Source organism: Myripristis murdjan, chromosome 18, assembly GCF_902150065.1.
Source record: "Myripristis murdjan chromosome 18, fMyrMur1.1, whole genome shotgun sequence".
NCBI classification, from domain to species: Eukaryota; Metazoa; Chordata; class Actinopteri; order Holocentriformes; family Holocentridae; genus Myripristis; species Myripristis murdjan.
In genome coordinates, this window is record NC_043997.1 from 18963632 (window position 1) to 18982543 (window position 18912).

The following is an 18912-nucleotide window of genomic DNA, read 5'->3' on the forward strand; positions in this document are numbered from 1 at the left end:
TTGCTTTTATTAGATGGATTACAGTGCTAACCACCCCAAACTAGTCTGTCATTTTAAAAATCGTGATGCTAATTGTGCGTGCGAAGCCCTAAACATCTCCTTGTCCACAGCAAAAGGCCCAAGACCGTCAACATGGAGGAGAACATGGAGACCAGCCCCACTGGACCCGACTTCTACTCCTCACCCAGCTCACCAGCCAGCAGTCGTGCAAACTGGCACGATCGAGACGGAGGTGATTTCTTTCGTTTGTTTTACCACCTTTGTTTGCCCAAGGAGGGTTTCGCTGAGTGTGGATGCTCTTCCTCAGCAACACCCTCCTTTGCATTTGTACACTTACACAAACGTTCACAGTCGGGAACAACCCAGTAAAACCACAAAGTTGTGCTGCTGGCTTCAGCGCAGCTCAGCTGGAGTCGCCTTGCTTGAGGCTATTTTGACAGCATTTAGGGAGAGATAGGACGGCGAGTGTTGCTCATTCACTTTGCCAACCTGAATTTTTGGCTTTGTCTCTCTAATTTGGATTTGTGCCTCTATAATCTATGGTCTCAAATTTAATTTAATCTGTGCTCACTGAATATGAATGTTCCTGTTCAAAATAAACTCCTTGGTGTTGTTTTAACAGGGGCTGAACTCTAAACCTGTTTTTTATCTCTCATCAACCACTGTGGCGTAGAAGCAAAACTGCATCTGGTTTCTTGTTGTTTGCTCTCTGAACATGAACTTGTTCGGGTCTACTTAAATACCTGCTATTACATAGATGGCCCTAGGCATCACCAGTCACATACAGTAAATATTTTGAAGTCATTCAAACTATTGTGTGAATGTTTGTGTTCCTATTAGTGATGCGCACATCGGCTCTCGTGTCATCCAAATCCGCATGTACGCATAAATCCTCCGCCCACCACTCACCACTCAGTGAATTATTTTCTCCAATTTAGAGACCCGCACCCACATGGACATTGAAGCACGGACAAGTGAGGCTTAAAATATGTTCACATTTTACAGAATGTGATTCATATTTTCCTCATTAATTATGTATTATTTCACACCACGAATCGATCCACGATGAATCAGAATGTACATTTTTATGACCCGGCCTGCCCAATCCGCTCATTATTCGCACATATAACTGCAATCCTCACATCGCTGGCTCCTGCACATATGTCTCCTGAGCATGCAAAGAATGTGGCTCAAAACTGCCATTTTGACAGCGTCAGGCTGAAACTCAGAGCTTGATTTGTGACACCACACATACTGTTGTTTTTGAAAGGTGAATATTTGGTATGTAAAGGTTTTAACATAGCTGATAACTTCAGTGATAAGCTTTTACTTTCATGCCAGAGTTTGATTTTTTTTTTTCCCCCCAAATGGTAGAAATCACAGTTTGGGACGAATGAATCTCCTCATATATGCGCAGCCTCGGCCTCTTCAAGCCGCTGCTAGATTCATGTGAATATGTTTCTGTGGAGTGTGTCGGGGGGTCAGACCTGCAGGGCAGACGTGTCACATTATCTCTCATCAGGAAATCAGCCTATATATCTTGGCTGAACTTGAAAGAAAATCCCCATTAGGAGTGCTGTTATTTGATCATGTGCCACCACTTCCTGGTCACGCATCTGCTTTTTTTTTTTTTTTTTTTTTTTTTTGCACAAACGTAGATAGAATGTAATAATGAAATGAAGCCTAAACAATAAGTTCATACAAAGGCTTTTTGCATGTGTGAGACAGCAATGTATGGGTGTTGGAATCACGTAGAAGCGTGCTCTCTTTTCGTGCTTCTGTGTGTGTAGGTGTGTCAGCAGAGGCACGGGCAGGTGTAACGGCTTCTGTTTGAGCTTGACTTAGATGAGTACAGCAGGTCTCGATGGAGCTGTCGGCCTCAACAGGTGGCCTGCCCAGTTGGCGGGCCGGCCTCGCGCCCTGCGAGCCCTGCAGCTGACAGTGAGAGAGAGAACAAGAGGGAAAGTGTACGCATTAGTGTGAGTGTGTGTGCGTGTCTGTCTGTAAGCGGGAGAGAGAGAAAGAAAGAGAGATCCTCACGGGACAGCTTGCATGTCTCATTACCTTGTCTCCTGGTGCAGAGCAGAGCCCGTCGCCCTTTTAATTAAAGCCTCGCTGTCCCGTGTTTCCGGATCATTCTCCCTCTCTGCTGACTTCTTTCCACACTCTGCCACCCGCCACTCCTCCAGCCCCTGGATTCACCCGGCAGAGGTGGTGTGAAGCGTTTTGTGTGACTGTGACCGATGAAATCACTGGAGATAAAATGTCCCTCCGTTCCTCATCAAGGCCCGCTGTGGTTTTAGCTTTTATTCAAACTTTTGGGCCGCTCCCGGTGTCTCAAGGTTGCCGTCTTTTTTTTTTTTTTTTTTTTCCGTGAAAGGAGATTGAGCAGTCTTTTTCACTTTATATTTTTGGTTTACTGTAATAATAGGATGGCTGACAGAGTGACAGATCAGGGAACACACACAGAGGAGGGACGGCTCTGGTGGGATTCCACCCCAGACCAATGTGGGTGCATGTGATTTCAGAGGCAGCAGCCCCCAACCACCACACTGTCCCTGTGCACAAGGCCTGGGAGTATTTCTCTGTGTATACTTAGACACTACGGATGAAGAGAAAGGGAAAGCAGTGGGTAGGAAACCCTCCAAAGAGAGCCATTATTCTGTTAGGAGAGAGTAAAAGAGAAGTGGGGTGATATTAAACCCATATGAGGCCGCCCGACTGCCAAGCGCTCGTTTCTTGCACATGGTTGTTGTTCGACAAAACCTCACCATGTAGTGGAAGGAATCGTTTCAGTCTTGTATTTTGCCTTGGGAAAGTATTGTACACTTTATGAACTACATTTTTTTCCCCATATGTGACGGGCCTGTGTGTAGCACACACACACACACATGTACACATATGTACCCATTTAATAATGGAGGTACTGAAATGCATATCCAGAGATTTGCTTGTTTTTATCATACCAATATTAACATATGTGATACACCAGCAAACAGAAAGCAGAAATTTTTAATTTTTAAAATTAAACTGTGTAATATGTATAATTTTACGCGGTTATTCCCTGAGCCAGCGAGTTGATTCTGTTAAACATGTAAAAGCCAACAGAGAAGCAAAGCTGAGGATCCACCTCACAAAACACTTTCTATTTTTGATATTTGATAACTGCGATATGATGCAGTGATATCACTCTCTTCAAAGCTCCCTCTGACAAAAAAAAAAAAAAAAAAATGAAAGTGCTTAAGCCTGCATCCTCTTGCAAACTCCGAGTGGGAAATCCCCTGGATTCCAGTCGCCTTTGTCCCACTCTTCTCTGGAGATGAGTCACTTCTCCCAGCACTCAGGTGGATCCCTCCCCATTGTTGGAAAATATAGTATATAGACAGCTAGTATGGAAATGCCACAGCAGCACGGTTTGTACAGCTAAATTTGGGGAAAGAGATGGATGATTTGAAACTTGTACACACGGAGAATCTGTGACAGACCACAAAAGCACTTGATGAATGTTTGCAGAGGAACCACCACTAGACACAGACCATTTCCTCTTACATCTATTTGTTATCACGTTCCCTTCAGATGCTTTGTCTTACCATGGAAAATTGGAAACCACAAAGCCATGGCAGTTGAACACTGCTCTGTAAGTGTAGAGCAGCAGTAGTAAACAACTTGTATGAACTTGAGTTTACAGAGCTAAACGCATTTTGTAAAGAAAATCTCCATGTCTTGTGAGCCTTAAAGAATCATTCACTGTGAAGCGGCTTGTCGGAAACCTTATAAGGCCAGGGCAAGTAAATAATTAATTCAGTGGATTGAAACTTCAAGTTTTGCTTTGCCAGAGTGACAAATTGTAAAACCTTGACTCAACACACTTGTTTTGGCAGCAGCAGTGATCTTACAGATTTCATTGTTTTGCGCAAATGTGTTTCACTAACATAGTCCTGTGCGAATGGGACCTATGGGACTGATGAAATTTCTGATTGTGTGTATTAATGTTTGTGTTTCTGTGTGTATTGATGTGTTTCGTGTGTGTGTGTGTGTGTGTGGGCGTCGAGCAGACATGTCCTCCCCTACCATGAAGAAGCCGGAGAAGCCGCTGTTCAGCCCCACCTCCCCGCAAGACTCCTCACCACGACTCAGCACTTTCCCCCAGCACCACCACCCAGGCCTAACAGGTGTAGGACACAGTGGTGAGTCACTGCTGTCACTGGCAGCTTCCACCAAATCGAAGCCAGCTCTCCGGCCTCGAAAGGAAGTCGGATCGTTTTTAGAATGTGTGTGCGAGCAATCCGTATCTTTCTCCTGACTCTTCTTCCTGACTCTCTCTTGCAGTTATATCAACAAGGAGCCCACCGCCCCACTCGCCCCTGCAGTTCTCAGCCTCAGCCATCTTACCCCCGGCCCCGTCACCTTACTTCTCGCACACCACCATCCGCTACCCGCCCCACCTCAACCCTGCTGATCCCCTCAAGAGCTACGTGCCGTCATACGACCCGTCCAGCCCGCAGAGCAGCCAGGTCAGTAGTTCAGCACATCAAGGAAATCACTGGTGTGACCAATCAGCCGGGTCAGCAGGCCGCAGACGAAAGGCGGGTTTGCCAAGACGTTAACGTCCTTAAGTAGTTCTTTGTTTTCTTGTTCGCCTCTACTCCCATCTGACCTCAAGAGATGCAGATAAGATAAACCATTAGGCAGTCGTTTTTATTTATTTCCCCCGCTGTCTCATGGGTGCACTTGTGAGCACAGAAATGCAGTCGTATTTTACAGGGGAACCTGCCCCTGGTCTACAGTCTTTTATATATTTCTGTGTTCAATAAATGTCATTAAAAATTGTATATGTTCAGCATGATATCACCTAGATCAGGAATGTTTTCATGTCACAAACCCCAAACAAAAACATATTAAGCTATGAACCATATTTGAGGATGGGCAGATTGTTGATTTGTTGTTGATTTAGTTGAATTATAATTGGTGGCGACCTAACAGTGGCAAGAGAGAAACCTTTGATTAGAATAATCATCAAGACACTGACTAATTGTGACAATTTCTCGTGCTACAAATTAAAGTGAAATTAAACTACTCCTCATTTTGCTGGGCACCCTATAAAACCCCTGCAAGGACCCTTGTGGGTCCCCAGACCCCGCTTTTAGAAACTCTTCCCTTGACAGAGAGGCAGATATTTAATATGTTTGCAATAGTGGTCATGCCAAAAAAAAAATTATGGCGCATCCTTGAGCCACGTACAAAAAAAAAACAAGACGCGATAAAAACAGTCAGCTAAACTATATCAGTTCCAGTCGCACATAACGTACAAAAGTATGTTATTAAGAAGTTAGTGTAAATCAAATAGCACTGGACTTTTATACACTCGGGGTACACACTGCAGCCAGTGTGTGTGTGCAATGGGAAGAGAGACAGAGAGAGAGAGAGAGAGCGAGGGAGAGAGAGAGAGAGAGAGCGGGTGTCTCTATGAGATGAGAGAGCTGTGTGATATTTATGTGAGTTTTATATCCCCGCTGTTCTCACTGTAAACAAAGGCCTCATAGACGGCTCCATCTCCAGAACAGGGGGGAAGTGGGGGGAGAGAGACTGTTACTCCAGAGAAAAACCACGGGGAATGATAAAGGTTGTAAATATTTGCCGTTGCCGGGGCCCAGCTCTTGTGCAGAATTAACTGGCCCTCTGCTGGGGTGCTGGAGAAAGGGGGTGCGGGGGTGGGCGAGCGAGGTGGGGTTTTGGGAGGGAAGAGAGAGCGCTAGAAGGCCAGTTGGGTGGGGTGAGGGGTAGGAGGGGGGGGGGGGGCACCTCGGCAAATAACACAGCGCTTATAATCCCATGGACGAGCGCCAGAATGTTTTTATGCTTGCTTTAACGCAGATTATATTACACTCTAATTAAACATTCTATTCACATCGGAGGGAACCCTGTGGACACAATTCTTTTCCATAAAGGCCTGTTTGAGTTTTGAACTTAGGGCGGCCCTGAAATGAACGCCCCAGACAGTCTCCAGCCGTCTGAAAGAGTAGCTCCCACTAGCTCCCTTTATTTCTCCCCTCCATATATACTCCCGCTCGCTCTGCCTCCATACTCTCACTCCGTCTCTCTGACACGCACATTCATGCCATTGTGAGAGGTCACTCCGCAGCTCTCTCTTTCACGCCTCGCTCCTCCTAAATTCCATTTATGAGCACCATTAAAATCATTGTTTAAAATCATGTAGGAAATCCATCGTCAGTGACTGAGAATCTATTGTTGCCCGTACCCCCCAGAGGTTTAGTAATAACTGTGACGACACAGTGACTGAAAGTACTAAAATCTTTTATTCAGGCTGAGCGGTAAGTATAAGAAATGTTCCTTTTTTTTTTTTTTTTTTTGATATATGGAGTGTGAGCGGTCCAGTCACCTTTTCTATTTATAAGCTTTATTTTAGACACTTGGGAAGTATAGAGGGAAACAGAACTGAGGAGCCACAGCTTTGGCAGGGGTTGATTCGAGGTCTGTGGGGGCAGGCAGGGAACTTATCCGCCCCACTAAGGGTGTGATTACACCTACGGTTGGTTTTCTCTTTGGTCTGAGCCACGGTGGAAAACTTGACTTTGTTACATTTTTGTATTTGGTTTGTTTACGTTCACACTGCCCATTTACAAGGCAACCGGGCCTTGTAAACAAAAGTCACATGGACTCAAAGTAGCTTGATTTTGGACGGAGTTTCTGTAGGCCTGCCGTCCCATGGGATTTTGGCTGCGTGGAGAGTCAAAACAAATCGGATTCCAGTCCCTATAACTTTAGCTAAGCATGATGGACTTGTCTGCACTCGTTGCCTTAATTTACTGGTGCTGTAGTTTTAATTTTCTGCTGGTCACACCAGTGAACAACGTATGAAGAAACAGCTGCATATGAGCATCATAAGTCCAGACAGTTTTACACTGAGTTCATTTAGCTATTCAAGCCTTTTCCAAGCATGAGTAACTGCTGGCTATCAGATTTCAGCATCCGCTTCTTTATAACTGTAAAATTGTGTGTTTTGGAGTCATTTTCTGTAGTTGGTTTGGATTACGTTCTCACTCGTATGAAGGAACCACACTGCAATTCACTTGGAAGAGGGCCGAGACTTACTTTCATCAAGTGGTCTAGGTGCGGTTACTCAGTGCGCAGCCCGGTTTGGCTCACCCACACCTGTATTTGCACTGACTGTGTTGTACGGTTGTCTGCACTCCAACTGTAGCCCAACAGCAGCGGTCAGGTGGTAGGGAAGGTCCCGGGCCACTTCACCCCAGTCCTGGCACCCTCCCCACATCACGGCGCTGTGCGACCCGTCTCGCTCTCCATGCCCGACACCAAGCCCATCACCACATCCACAGAAGGTGAGTAATAGTGCCTGTCCTCCAGCAGGGACACCCACTATGCAGCAGTGACCACTAACCACACAATACTCCCCCAGCACCCACATTCACCCTGCAGGTTCACTCCTGTACAGCAGTGGCTACCAGAGACACAGATTTACTTGCTTTACAACTATTACTCACTTTAAGGTGTTTCTTTATGCATTTGTCCTAGTGTGCATGAGTGTGCATGTACATCACAGACCATGTGATCAAAGTCTTACCAGAATAAAATGAACAGTGGTGAATGGGACTTTTCCAGCTCTCCAGGTTATTATTTTTTTTATTGTGCATTGGTGAAAATGACCAGCGCACAAGAGTTTAAAAGATTCATATTTCTTTCTTTTTTAAAAGATTTTTTTTTTCTGGCTCTCCTGCTTTATTGGATAGTGAAAGTAAAAGAGACAGGAAAGGCAGGGGAGAGAGAGGGGATGACATGCAGCAAAGGGCCTGGGCCGGATTTGAACCCAGGGTGCTGCAGCAAGGACTTATCCGTCATACGTGGTACATTATATAGCAGGTCAGCCACAGGGGGGTAAAGGGGAAGATTTCACATATGAAATCTGGAACTAATTAGAAAAAAAAAATCCTCTAGTTATACAAGCAGCCACCACCACATTGCCTCAGTGCTAGTGGAAATCCTCTGATATTGCCATAATTTTCCAACCATCGATTTTACATCAGCTTATAATTATATCTGCATTATAAATGTTGGGCTGTGTGACAATGACAATAATAGCCCAGTTACTCATAAAGAGTTGGAAGCAAATATAATGATTTTATTGCATTTAGCCCCACTGACCGCCATGTGTTGTACTCCGTTTAGCAAGTGCCCAGCACTGCCTCCGATGGCCAAAACACTGTACTACACTTTTTTTCTGTCTCACGATATGATTTAGCTTTTTATCTCTATAGGCTTAGGTATTACCTTACAGGATTATTGTAAGGCCACAAAAGCCCTAACCTTTATAATAACAAATAATAGCAGTAATCTTAATTTCTGTAGCACTCTCCAAAACACAGTTAAAAGGTGATTTCCCCAGGATAAACATCAGGGTGAGTCCACGTGTCTTCTATGTATTTTACTAGTCAAAGCAGGTAAACAGAGATTAAGATGGGGGCCCAAAACTGAACCCTGTGGGACCCCACATGTCTGCTGGCCTAGCACTTTAACAGCACTAATACTGGTTGCTTGTAATGTTGATGATTGAAGAACTTATTCCACTGTTGCACTTATTTTAAGTCACCGCTAAATGTCAGCTAAATGCTTGGACTGCTAAATGTAATGGAAATGTGTATTTGTGTGTGTGTGTGTGTGTGATCATGTGTCACCCAGGCTACTCAGCCCCTGGCACCCCGACGGCTAATCGTTTTGTGGGCCTGAGCCCAAGAGACCCCGCCTTCCTCCACCAGCAACAGGTGAGACCTCACCCTCCAACACTCATCAACACTTGTTCCTCTTCCCCCTTTTATCTTCTATCCCCTCCTCCCCTCTGCATAAGACGTGAAATCCCTGACAAAACCCTGCCCTACCCCGTAAAAGCTCACTTTACTTGGAAACTGGTTTGTAGGAAGTATTAAACTGTCTTCCCAGATCAGAGCACATCTAGCAGTGACTCTTGGGGTGAAATCAAGCATAGGATTCCCCGTCACTGTGCACATAAAAATTAAGCGACACGTCAAATGTTTTCAGACCTCAAAAGGACTTGTGGCTTAACGTAGCTAAAGAGAGCGGTTCATGTTGATAATTTAAATCCCTTTGCATTTGTTTGAAATTTCCAACATGCTGCACTGAGCTCCTTATGCTTAGCAGAGGTCTCAATGTGGCTGGCATTTCTGATTTAGCTCTAACAAACAGGGAAGAGGGAGTGAAACCATCACACTGTTCTTAAAGACCGTGCATCAGAGCTACATTTGATACAGACTCCGAAAATGACTGAGAATAATACTATCTTCAGAGTGTGGCAAGCTGAATTTGAGAGTAGAGTAGATCCATTTTATGCCAAAATACACTCTCTAAAATGGGATTTTCAATAGAAGTTTCACAGTTTTATCGTTAAGTGTCAAAAAATTATGGAAAAACTCAACATTTATATTTATATATTTTTTTTGCATGTCTACATTTTATCTTGAATTTGTTGTTGTGATGAAGAAAACATTTTCAGTCATTTTCATGCCAATTCTTGCGTAACAAAATGGCATCCAGTTTACAGATGAAAAAAAAAAAAAAAAAAAAAAAAAAAAAAAAAAGGTGTTAGGAAATTCACTGTCATTGTGTGGTGGCCGCATAGAAGACGGATGGGTCATGTGGGTGTCTTTGAGAGTGTAATGTGCTCAACTCTGTTTCCGTCAGACATTACTTTGGAAGGCCGAAACACTCTCTCACTCATGCGGACACACACACACATACACGCTCACACACACACACACACTCACATATATCAGTATCCTCCCTCATTTACAGTACATGAGCTGAATGTTTAGTGTTGGCGTCACGCGGTTGTCCCAGCAGTGATCCCAGGACAGATGTGGTGACCCCGTGTGTGTGTGTGTGTGTGTGTGAGTGTTTTTGTATGTATGCGTGTGTGTATGTGATTCTGTGAGGTTAGAAGTGTTGCGGTGGTGTCGGATGGGAAAGGGTGCTCTCCCCCACCCCTTCTTATTGAAAGTGCTGGTCTGAGGCCAAGGCTTTTCCAACCACAACTAATTGAATGCATCTGCACGCGGCTACATAATGATCGCTGGGTTTCTCCTCAGCTCGCTTTTTTTTCCCCCCCTCGTTTTTTTTTTTTTTTTTTTTATGTCGAGTAAAAATGACAAAGCCTGCCTCTGTTGCCTCGCCCCTCTCCCTTTTTCTCCCCTCTCTCTGTTTCTCTCTTTCCCTCTCTCTTCTCGCTCATGCTCTCTCTCTCTTTCCAGTTTAGCTAAAGGTGGGGTTGAGTCAAAAAAAAAACAAAAAAAACAAAAAAAAAAAAAAGAAGAGTTTGTCAGCAGTGGTGGGATGCTTTTATTCCACTTGGGAGGAGAGGGAGGAGGAAGAGGAGGATACACTTGGCTGATGTCGCGCAGTTTGTCTTCCACATTTTCTAGTAGCCCTGCTACTTCTGTCAGTGGAGCACAAAGTGACTACACAAGACAGCAGCGTCCTGAGCGAAATTGCATGACTTGCTGAATTTTGTCCAAAGCCTTGCCCCGAGAGGCTGCAAGGCCTGTTTGCTCCACGTTTTGAAGAGCAAATCAAACATTAAGAGCAATTACTCTTATTTGTACACTGCATATATTCTTGCGTATACTATTTAATTTACATTATCCTGCAAAGCAGTACACAAAATAATTCTCAACATATTTTTGAATTAATTTTAACTCTATATTTTTTATAAGTAAGGAAACTATAGCTGCATTTCTTCATAGCAGTACATCATTTTGTGATTTGAGTGATGAGAGAAAACTAACAAATTAGACAAACATAATAGATTAAATATCCTCAGAAAGAGCATTTGTGTCCCAGTGGCTTCAAAGGAGATAAAAGCACCATGACAATAGCGCCTTATGGAACGTTATTATTAAGTGTCATAACCAAATGAATAAATGAGCTCAGGAAACAGTATACAGTACTCACATTTATTCATCATTCTTCTCTTTGTCAGCTGTGTTTTTTTTTTTGTTTTTTTTTTCCTGTGGTATGATTTAAAGCTCGGGGACACGGCTTTTCGGAGCGGACCGACATGGAGCCAAGTCCCTCAGGACTGAGCACAGTCACCGAATACGCCGCCATTGTCATCGTTCGTCGGCGGGATGTTTGTTGTGTGGGATCCATGAGACTTATTGACACTTCTATTCGTTCTCGAGACCTTTTGTTGCTAGGCTGGGTGAGAAGGGGGAAGCACGTTGCGCACACACGCACACACACACACATGCCCGCACGGGGTGTGTGAGATTCATTGATGCCGAGGTGTCGCATTTTTCAAGCCCGGTCAGCACTGGGGCTCGACCAGAATGCATCAGGCGAGAGGTGCTCAGTTTTGTGTCTATCTGTCTCTATGATGGATGGGACGCTTGCCTTGCACTGTATCTACTTCTCTTAGCTGCTGCAATTGATTTTTTTAAATTAAGGGAAATGTCAGCAGAGTGAATCGCCTGAAGGGAATAAAATTTTTAGAGCACTCATTGTCTTAAATAATGTGCCACATAGACCCCCTGATCTTCTGAGCCCTTATTAAAAAATGCCCATGTTCAAGCTACAACATTTAATTACATACTTTCTTCACTTCAAAGTAACTTAGCCATCTGGTAAGTTAGTAGTGCAGGCTATACAACAGCCTACCTTTCTGAGCAGTGGTCAAATCTGCATATTTTAAAATGCTGCACCATTAAAATCAAGTCCTTGTGTACGTTCACACGCAGACACACACACACACACATAAGTAGGCTTCAGAAAAAAAAAACAAAAAAACAACAACAACACCACACGCTCCCACACCTGCTCTGCGATTCTCAGGCAGCGAATGTGTGAAAACCCTCCATTCATCTCTTGCCTTGGTTAACCCCTCGAGGGAATGCCACCATCTACCATTCCGCAGGGAAAGATCCGTGATCAGATGTCATTTGGTATTATCTAAGGAAGGATCCTAATCCACAATCTGCCCGCATCTGTTTGCTAACGTTCCCCGGCTCTGTCCCCCTTCCCTCTGCCCACGCCACTCTGATCTGCCGGTGCCAGCGGACAGATGGCGAGCCCCTCGAGGAGCGGTGGCACCGAGCGTCTGGCCCAGCCGGCACATTCCCTCCAAGCTTTTGTCAAAAGGAGCATGCTGGAGAGCGCGGGAGCAGCATGGGGGTTTGAGCCTCCCAACCTGAGATAAATACAGAGAGAAAACAACATGCTGGAGCTGGATAGGTTGTTTATAATCAGGCTCATGCTTGTGAATGCCGCTCTGCAATATGATTCATTATGATTTATTTACCAGCTATCATTCAAAACCAATATCTTTAACATGTAATGTAATGAAGGGGGATTAAATGAAAGGGTGTGTCTCCCTGCCCCTGATTTACTCTGTTGTTTTTTTTGGTTTTGTTTTATTTTTTGCCACCACCTTAGGCGTATCCCACAAAAATCAAGCACCAAACATCCGGCATCGAGTTGAAATCCGCCGTCAGTGGCTGATGTGTCCGTCCAGGTGCTCATAGGAAAAGGAAAAGACCGTGTTTCTTGACCGCCGTAAATGGCTTTGAATATTCAGCGTATGCGTATATATCTGATTAAATCCCTCTTAAGAGCCTTTGCAAAACGTCTGCCACTGCGCGCAGAGTGCTAACCGTGCAGTTTTATCCCGATGCATTACTAAATGAATGTGTTGACCACAGGGCAAGGTTAGGTTGGTATTGGCAGAGATACCTCTCAGCTGGATTGCCGACACGTGCGCTCGCATAATGCATGCAAAAGAGACACAGTTTGTGTGTGGCTTTTTGTTGCAGTAATTTGTAATTTGTATGTTGGGTCGACATGTCTTCAGAGGGAAAATAAAGGGGTTTGCGTGAGCGTGGGTATGGGTGCGTGTGTGAGTGCGTGCGTGCGTGCGTGCGTTTTACTGGTGTGTGCCGTCTAACTAATTTTGACCCCTAATCAATAAAAACAGTTAGCTAATGAAAAAACGTAGCATGCTTCGGGGCATGCGTACGCCGCATCGAATCGGAAAGAGCACTCACAGTCAAACAATAAATACTGACAGGATGCATGTACCCAAAGCGGATTGCATGGGCCCATTGGCTAACCAGCTGAAAAGCCCCAGCCACTCACAGATGAATGACCGCCAATATGACACCACTCACATTTTGTAACTAACTCCGTTTTTTTTTTACTTCCAGGTTAGCTGCTACCACTACTTGTGCATGTTTTTTTTGTTTGTGTCTGTTTAATCCATAGATTTGATTTAAATGTTCCTTTTCTCCTTCTTCTTCCTCTGCTTCTTCTTCCACCAAATAATGAATATAGTGATTCATCTGAATATTTTCACATTGATCAGTTACGGCTAGGCCAAGTGGAATCATTGTCTTTGTTTCTGCTAGTGGTGCTCTAGGCTGTTTTGCATGCATTTTTTTTTTTTTACAGTTTTTGAGTTGTAGTGTTGTTCTGAAAGTGGACGTTGTGTTGGCCCAGTGATCTGACTGCTAGGTTTCAATTGACAGCTGAGGAAGTGTGACTGGAGCGTGACTCAAAACGGCAGGCATTATGGCCCCAGTGCCACTGACGACACTTTGGGGATTGCTTGGCAAAGGTAACCTTTTCATTCTTTCAAGTCATCTCTCCTCCTCTTTCTCTTTCCCTCTCTCTCACACCACACAGAAAACACAGGGACACACACACACACAATCAGTGCACAAATGCATAACATGTGTATAGCATTAGATTCATCCTCCCAACCCTGAAATTATGTATTTTTTTTTTTTAGGATGGTGTTGGATTGTATAGACTGAATGTGAAGACTCAAGCGATTATATTTATAATGTTTCCACATTCTGGAATAATCTCACTGTTCAGAAAAGAGATCATGTTTTTGTCTTTTTTTTTCTGCACATAAATGTAATTTATCTCCATTGTAGCTATGACTGTTATTACAGCACTGGGACATGCGGTCGCAGACGTTATGCACATTGGACGAGGTCATGCATGTCCAAGGGAAAAAAAAAAAAAAAACAACATTTTGGGAGTGGTGGCTCTTCCATCTATGGAGTATCACAAATTGTCTCATGTCTCTATCGTTCTCTTTTTCTTCTCTTTCCTCCATTCTTTTCCACCTCTCCCAGTAATGTCTATTTTTAGCTTCTTCTTTTTGCTGAGTTTGGATCGGCTGAGGACATTTAAGTATTTGTTCATCTCTGTCCTGTGACACACTTTTCCTTTTCTTTTTTTTTTTCAGCTAACCATTTCTCCCAAATTTATGAGTACAAATTAATTCCTACTGTGTTTAGATTTTACTCACATTCTTGTGTGGGTGTTTAAGGGCAGGGCATTAGAGAGCAGCTTTTGGTGTTTTAGTAGTTTTGGGGAAACAAATGACATTGAAATAAACCATGATAATAGCAGTAGCCATAATAAGCAGCAGTTTCCCTCAATAAGAGCAATAGCTGTTTGGAAATAGCAGTCCAACATGTTAGACTTGCCTTCCTTTCACATTTGTGACGGTTGCTTCATTGTACCTCAGTGAAAGATGGAAAATGTTGCAAAATGATTTCACGAAACTGTTCCCAAAACATAGCTTTCCTCTTACTTACGGTGGTTTCACACCCAACAAAAACATCGGTTTTCGTGCTATTAGGATTTCATAATGCGAGGTTTATAACTGTTTATCAAAACAAGTCAAGTTAATGATGTCAAAAAACACACACACAAGTCATTTCAGGTCAAACTTTAAGCCGTATAATTACCTTTTCCTGTTCCCTTTGTCCACAAATGAAGCTTTCTGCTGAATTCATGCTTCACTCTCTCTGACTTAAAGGTACAACCCCCCCCCCCAAATAACTCCCTCGCCCCATACTGTAGCTGTCTGTCTCTCTGTCTTTCTCTCTGGGGGGAAAAAAGTGAACCATATCACCAGGGCAGAGCGAGCAAGCCGAGCTAAACCTTTCCTGTTACGTCTCCCTTTTCCCTTTTCCCTGGAAGTGTGTGCGCTTGTTTGTATGTGTGTGTGTCTGTGTGCGTGTGTGCGTACATGTGTGTACAGCTCATTTTGCACCCGGTGAAGTTACAGACTTTTTGCTCACACACACACACACACACGCACAGCAGAGCCCCTTCAGTAGGCCTCCTAATAGGCCAGTGGAGGTAGCAGAGAAAAATGTCCCCTGCAGCAGCACGAGGTCTCTTATTCCACTCAGACACCAGCGGCTCCTCCTCTTTCCTCCACGTGAGTCTACAGTAATGAGCACAGATAGAACAGATCCCAAATGAATTTATTTATTACTTTACTACAAGGATGGCTCGGTAATTCCATTATTTTTTTTCCCCCCTCTCTGACTTATGGATTATTCACGCAAAACCATTCAATACGTAGATGGAATCAGTCGGATTTCTCTTTTATCTTCCTTGCCCTTTAACCGAGCGCTCGGCTATGCCAAGCGTCTTGCCTGCTCCTCTGCAGTACTAGCCCCAAATTAAAACGCTGCCAGACTTGCATGTTGCCATTGTGCAGGAAATGGGTCAGCAATCCATTAAGATGCCATTAGATAATCTAATTTGGGGAGCTAATCCTTAAACGAAGCACGGTGTATGCCGGGGCTGTGCTTGCAGGGAGCAGAATTAGTGAGGTTTGGGAGCTGGACGGGGCAGGGGGGAGGCCGCAGTGAAGGTTACTTAAGGAAATGCTGCGGTGGAGGTCACGCTTTCAGGCCCGACCAAAGCCACTGGGCACCGCAGGAAGTGTAGAAAAATAAAGCGGCGACTTGTATCGGGGAGAGGAAAAAAAAAACAAAACAGGAGCCATTTTAAAGTTGCGCCGGGCAACTTTGCCTGTTGGCGGCTCCAAATGGCAGCACGAGGCAACTGCTTTGAAAATAGAAACTTCAATACCCAGAAAACCTTTAAGGTGGACAGATCTACTGTCTCTGAGTGAGTGAGGATGGGAATCGGTCCGGGCAATATGGACAAAATCAAATATCACAGTATCTTGGGTATCGATAATGCGGCAATATGGTTTCGTAAGACAGAGATCCAGGGAAACAGCTAAGAAATGTGCATCCCTTTACTGAAATGCAGCTTTTAAAACCAGGAAAAGACACTTACACCCTATCACCCCAAATCCCAGGCGATATTTAGGCTCATATCACAATATTGATTTAATATGGATGTATTGCCCAGGCCTAGATGGGGTTTTGGCCGACAAGACAGGTGTATTTTCACTTAGAAATCTTCTTTATATTGCAGCTTTAAGTCATAGGCCATAGATATGGATCGCCAGCGATTGATTTGCTACTTCGCTGCCTTCAGAGTCCTCCGTACAGACTTCTGTAGCTGTGTGGTCTGTCCTCGCTCTAATGTAAGTCACTACCTGAGAGAAATTCTTGAAAAAAAAAAAAAAAAAAAAAAAAAAAGAGGGAGGAAGAGGAAGAGAGCAACGGGGAAAGATGGAGCTGCGGTGCTTGGCCGCTCAGTGCGCTCTTTGTTCAGCAAGGTAGGAAAAACTTAATCCCTCGTTTCCTGTCCGATGATTTTTGGCAGGGCGTGAGCGAGAGAAGGAGGGAGGGAAGAACGCAAAGAGAGACAGAGAGAGAGAGAGAACGAGGTGAAGAAGAGAGAGAGAGAAAGAGAGAGAGGAGTGCATGAGGACGGCTTGGACGGGAAAAAACTGCCAGAGAAGATTAGCCTTGATTTTTTTTTTTTTTGTGTTCACCCCGCCATCTAAACTCCCGTTATGTTTGTTGTTAACGTTGAATTAATTTTCCCCGCGTCTCCCTTGTGCGGATATTCTCTCTCTTTCTGTTTTCTCTTTGTCTCTCACTCTTATTTGCAAAGGAGTCTGGTCCTTTTAAGCCACGAGGTGAATTGAATTTGCGCCTCCATTGTTTTAAGTAAAAGGGCCCGGCCGCGAGTGACTAGCGATTTGTATAAAATGCAGACTGGATGATCAGTGGCTTTTCATGAACACAGACAGTCCTGTTTTAATAGGAACGCTTCACAAAGAATCAAGCCAGTGTTCCACCTCTACAGAGTTAGCCTTGTCTTTTTTTTTTTTTTTTTTTTTTTTTTTTGTGTGTGTCTCCCTTGAAAACGGCTCTCCTTCTTCTCATCCTTCTCGCTCTCTTTCTCTTCGCCCCCCACACTTGTTCTTGTAAACTTTTCCCTGCCCTGACCTTACTCTTTCCACCTTTCCTCTCTCTCTCTCTCTCTCTCTCTCTCTCTCGCTCTCTGTCCCTTCATCTCTCCGAGCTCCCCCCCCCTCCCCCCCCGCAGGCCGCCACACTTTAACACGTCATGAAAGTTTGCCGTCGGTGCACTGGGTAGCAGTCGTGCCACACAGGTATTTGCACGCTTGGTGGGGGAGGTCGGGGTATGAGTGCACGCTGTGGGGGCCTGTGGGGGCCTGGAGGGCGAGGGGGGGTGGGGCTAATTATCTGACACGTACGTAGCGCGGCACCCCTCGGGAACAACACGCCGTTTGTTCCCGCTCGCGTTTTCAGTTAGCACCGTTGCTCCCCAGGAACAATCACTGTGTTGTTTTGCCATTAGCGTGAGATGAATAGGGATGGGACAGCTTTGTGTTTGACACCCCTCCACCCCTCCACCCGTCCCCACCCACCTCAGCCCCTCTCCGCCAATCGCGCTCTGCCTTCGACGCCTCCGTGTGGGAAGGTGGCCTGCGTGGCGCGGCGTCATGTGATGTCCTTCGCTGGGGATCGAGTGAACTGGCAGCCGAGGTTTATGCGCCCGTGTCCCCGCGTCTCCCCCCACACACACACACACACACACACACACGTACAACTTAGATTAACAAGTCAGAGCTGTCGTCGTCTTTTTGTTTACCCCTCGTCTCTCCTCTCATGTTTCCCTGAGAGTTAAAAAAAAAAAAAAGGAGAAGTAACAAGACCTGTCGGGCGTTAGCAGAGCGGTAGTCAGGGGAATTCAGCAACAACAAAAAAATAAAAAAAAAAAACAGATTTTCACTGCTGCTTAGGCAAGTTGATGGCATTTGACTCATCACTCTGTCTTTCTCTCTCCATCTCCTTGTCCCCCCCCCCCCCCCCCCCCGCCTCCCCCCTCCCTCTGCCTCCTCCACAGTCCTGGTACCTGGGCGAGCTTAGTTCCATTCCAAGTGTCGAACGGGACTCCGATTCTGCCAACAAATGTCCACCAGAACTACAGCATAAACATCATTGGTGAGCCCCTCGTCCACGCCGAGACAGGGAACTGAACGCAGAGAGGCCGGATGACCCCGCCGAGGGGTATGGGGGGGGGGCGGGGGGGCGGGGGTCGGGGGGGTCGTTTCAGAGGTAGCACCGGAAGTGTCCGCAGCCATGGATGAAACCAGCAAAGCAGCACGAGGAGCTGCGCACTCGCCGCTTCGTCCTCCCCTCCCCGCCTTCGTCCTTTCCCGTAACAACTCCCCCCCACCACCACCACCACAAACACCACACACACACACACACACACACACACAAACACACACCTACCTTCCCCGTCCTCCCGCCCCCCCTCACCAAAACCCCACCCCTAATAAGCGCCCATCCACCCAGCCCGCCCGCCACGACGGACACTGGCCGCGAAGACGAGGGTCGGTTCAGAAGAACAAAAGCCTTCAGGTCTGCTGTCACCGCCCGCCCCGCCCCGCCCTCCTCCCCCCCCCCCCCCCACGCCCCTCCCCGATCCACCACCCACCAGTCAGTTGTTGTGTTTGCAGAACTTCTCAATCCATTCAAATATACTGTGATGTATAGATGCCTTAATGTTTTATTGCATGACACTCTAGTCTGTTAGCAGCGATGATGATTCTTACTATTCTCCACGTCGAGGGGGAAGATGTAAAAACTTGATTCTCTCACA

At 45.3% G+C, this 18912-nt stretch overlaps 1 protein-coding gene across 3 annotated transcripts in view; it reads left to right on the forward strand.

Annotated features, from left to right (window-relative positions):
* LOC115376500 (nuclear factor 1 B-type) overlaps positions 1 to 18605 on the forward strand; it is a 69388-nt gene extending 50783 nt beyond the window's left edge. Inside the window, exons 6-12 of one of the 3 annotated variants that reach the window (XM_030076119.1) lie at positions 111 to 232; positions 4056 to 4187; positions 4330 to 4514; positions 7223 to 7361; positions 8716 to 8798; positions 13566 to 13654; positions 18151 to 18283. In XM_030076119.1, the coding sequence (XP_029931979.1) occupies positions 111 to 232; positions 4056 to 4187; positions 4330 to 4514; positions 7223 to 7361; positions 8716 to 8798; positions 13566 to 13654; positions 18151 to 18283 (883 nt within the window). Of the gene's footprint in view, positions 1 to 110; positions 233 to 4055; positions 4188 to 4329; positions 4515 to 7222; positions 7362 to 8715; positions 8799 to 13565; positions 13655 to 18150 lie in introns of all 3 variants that reach the window. The other 2 variants (XM_030076118.1, XM_030076120.1) reach the window with 2 other exon arrangements.
* Positions 18606 to 18912: the final 307 nt, after the last annotated feature.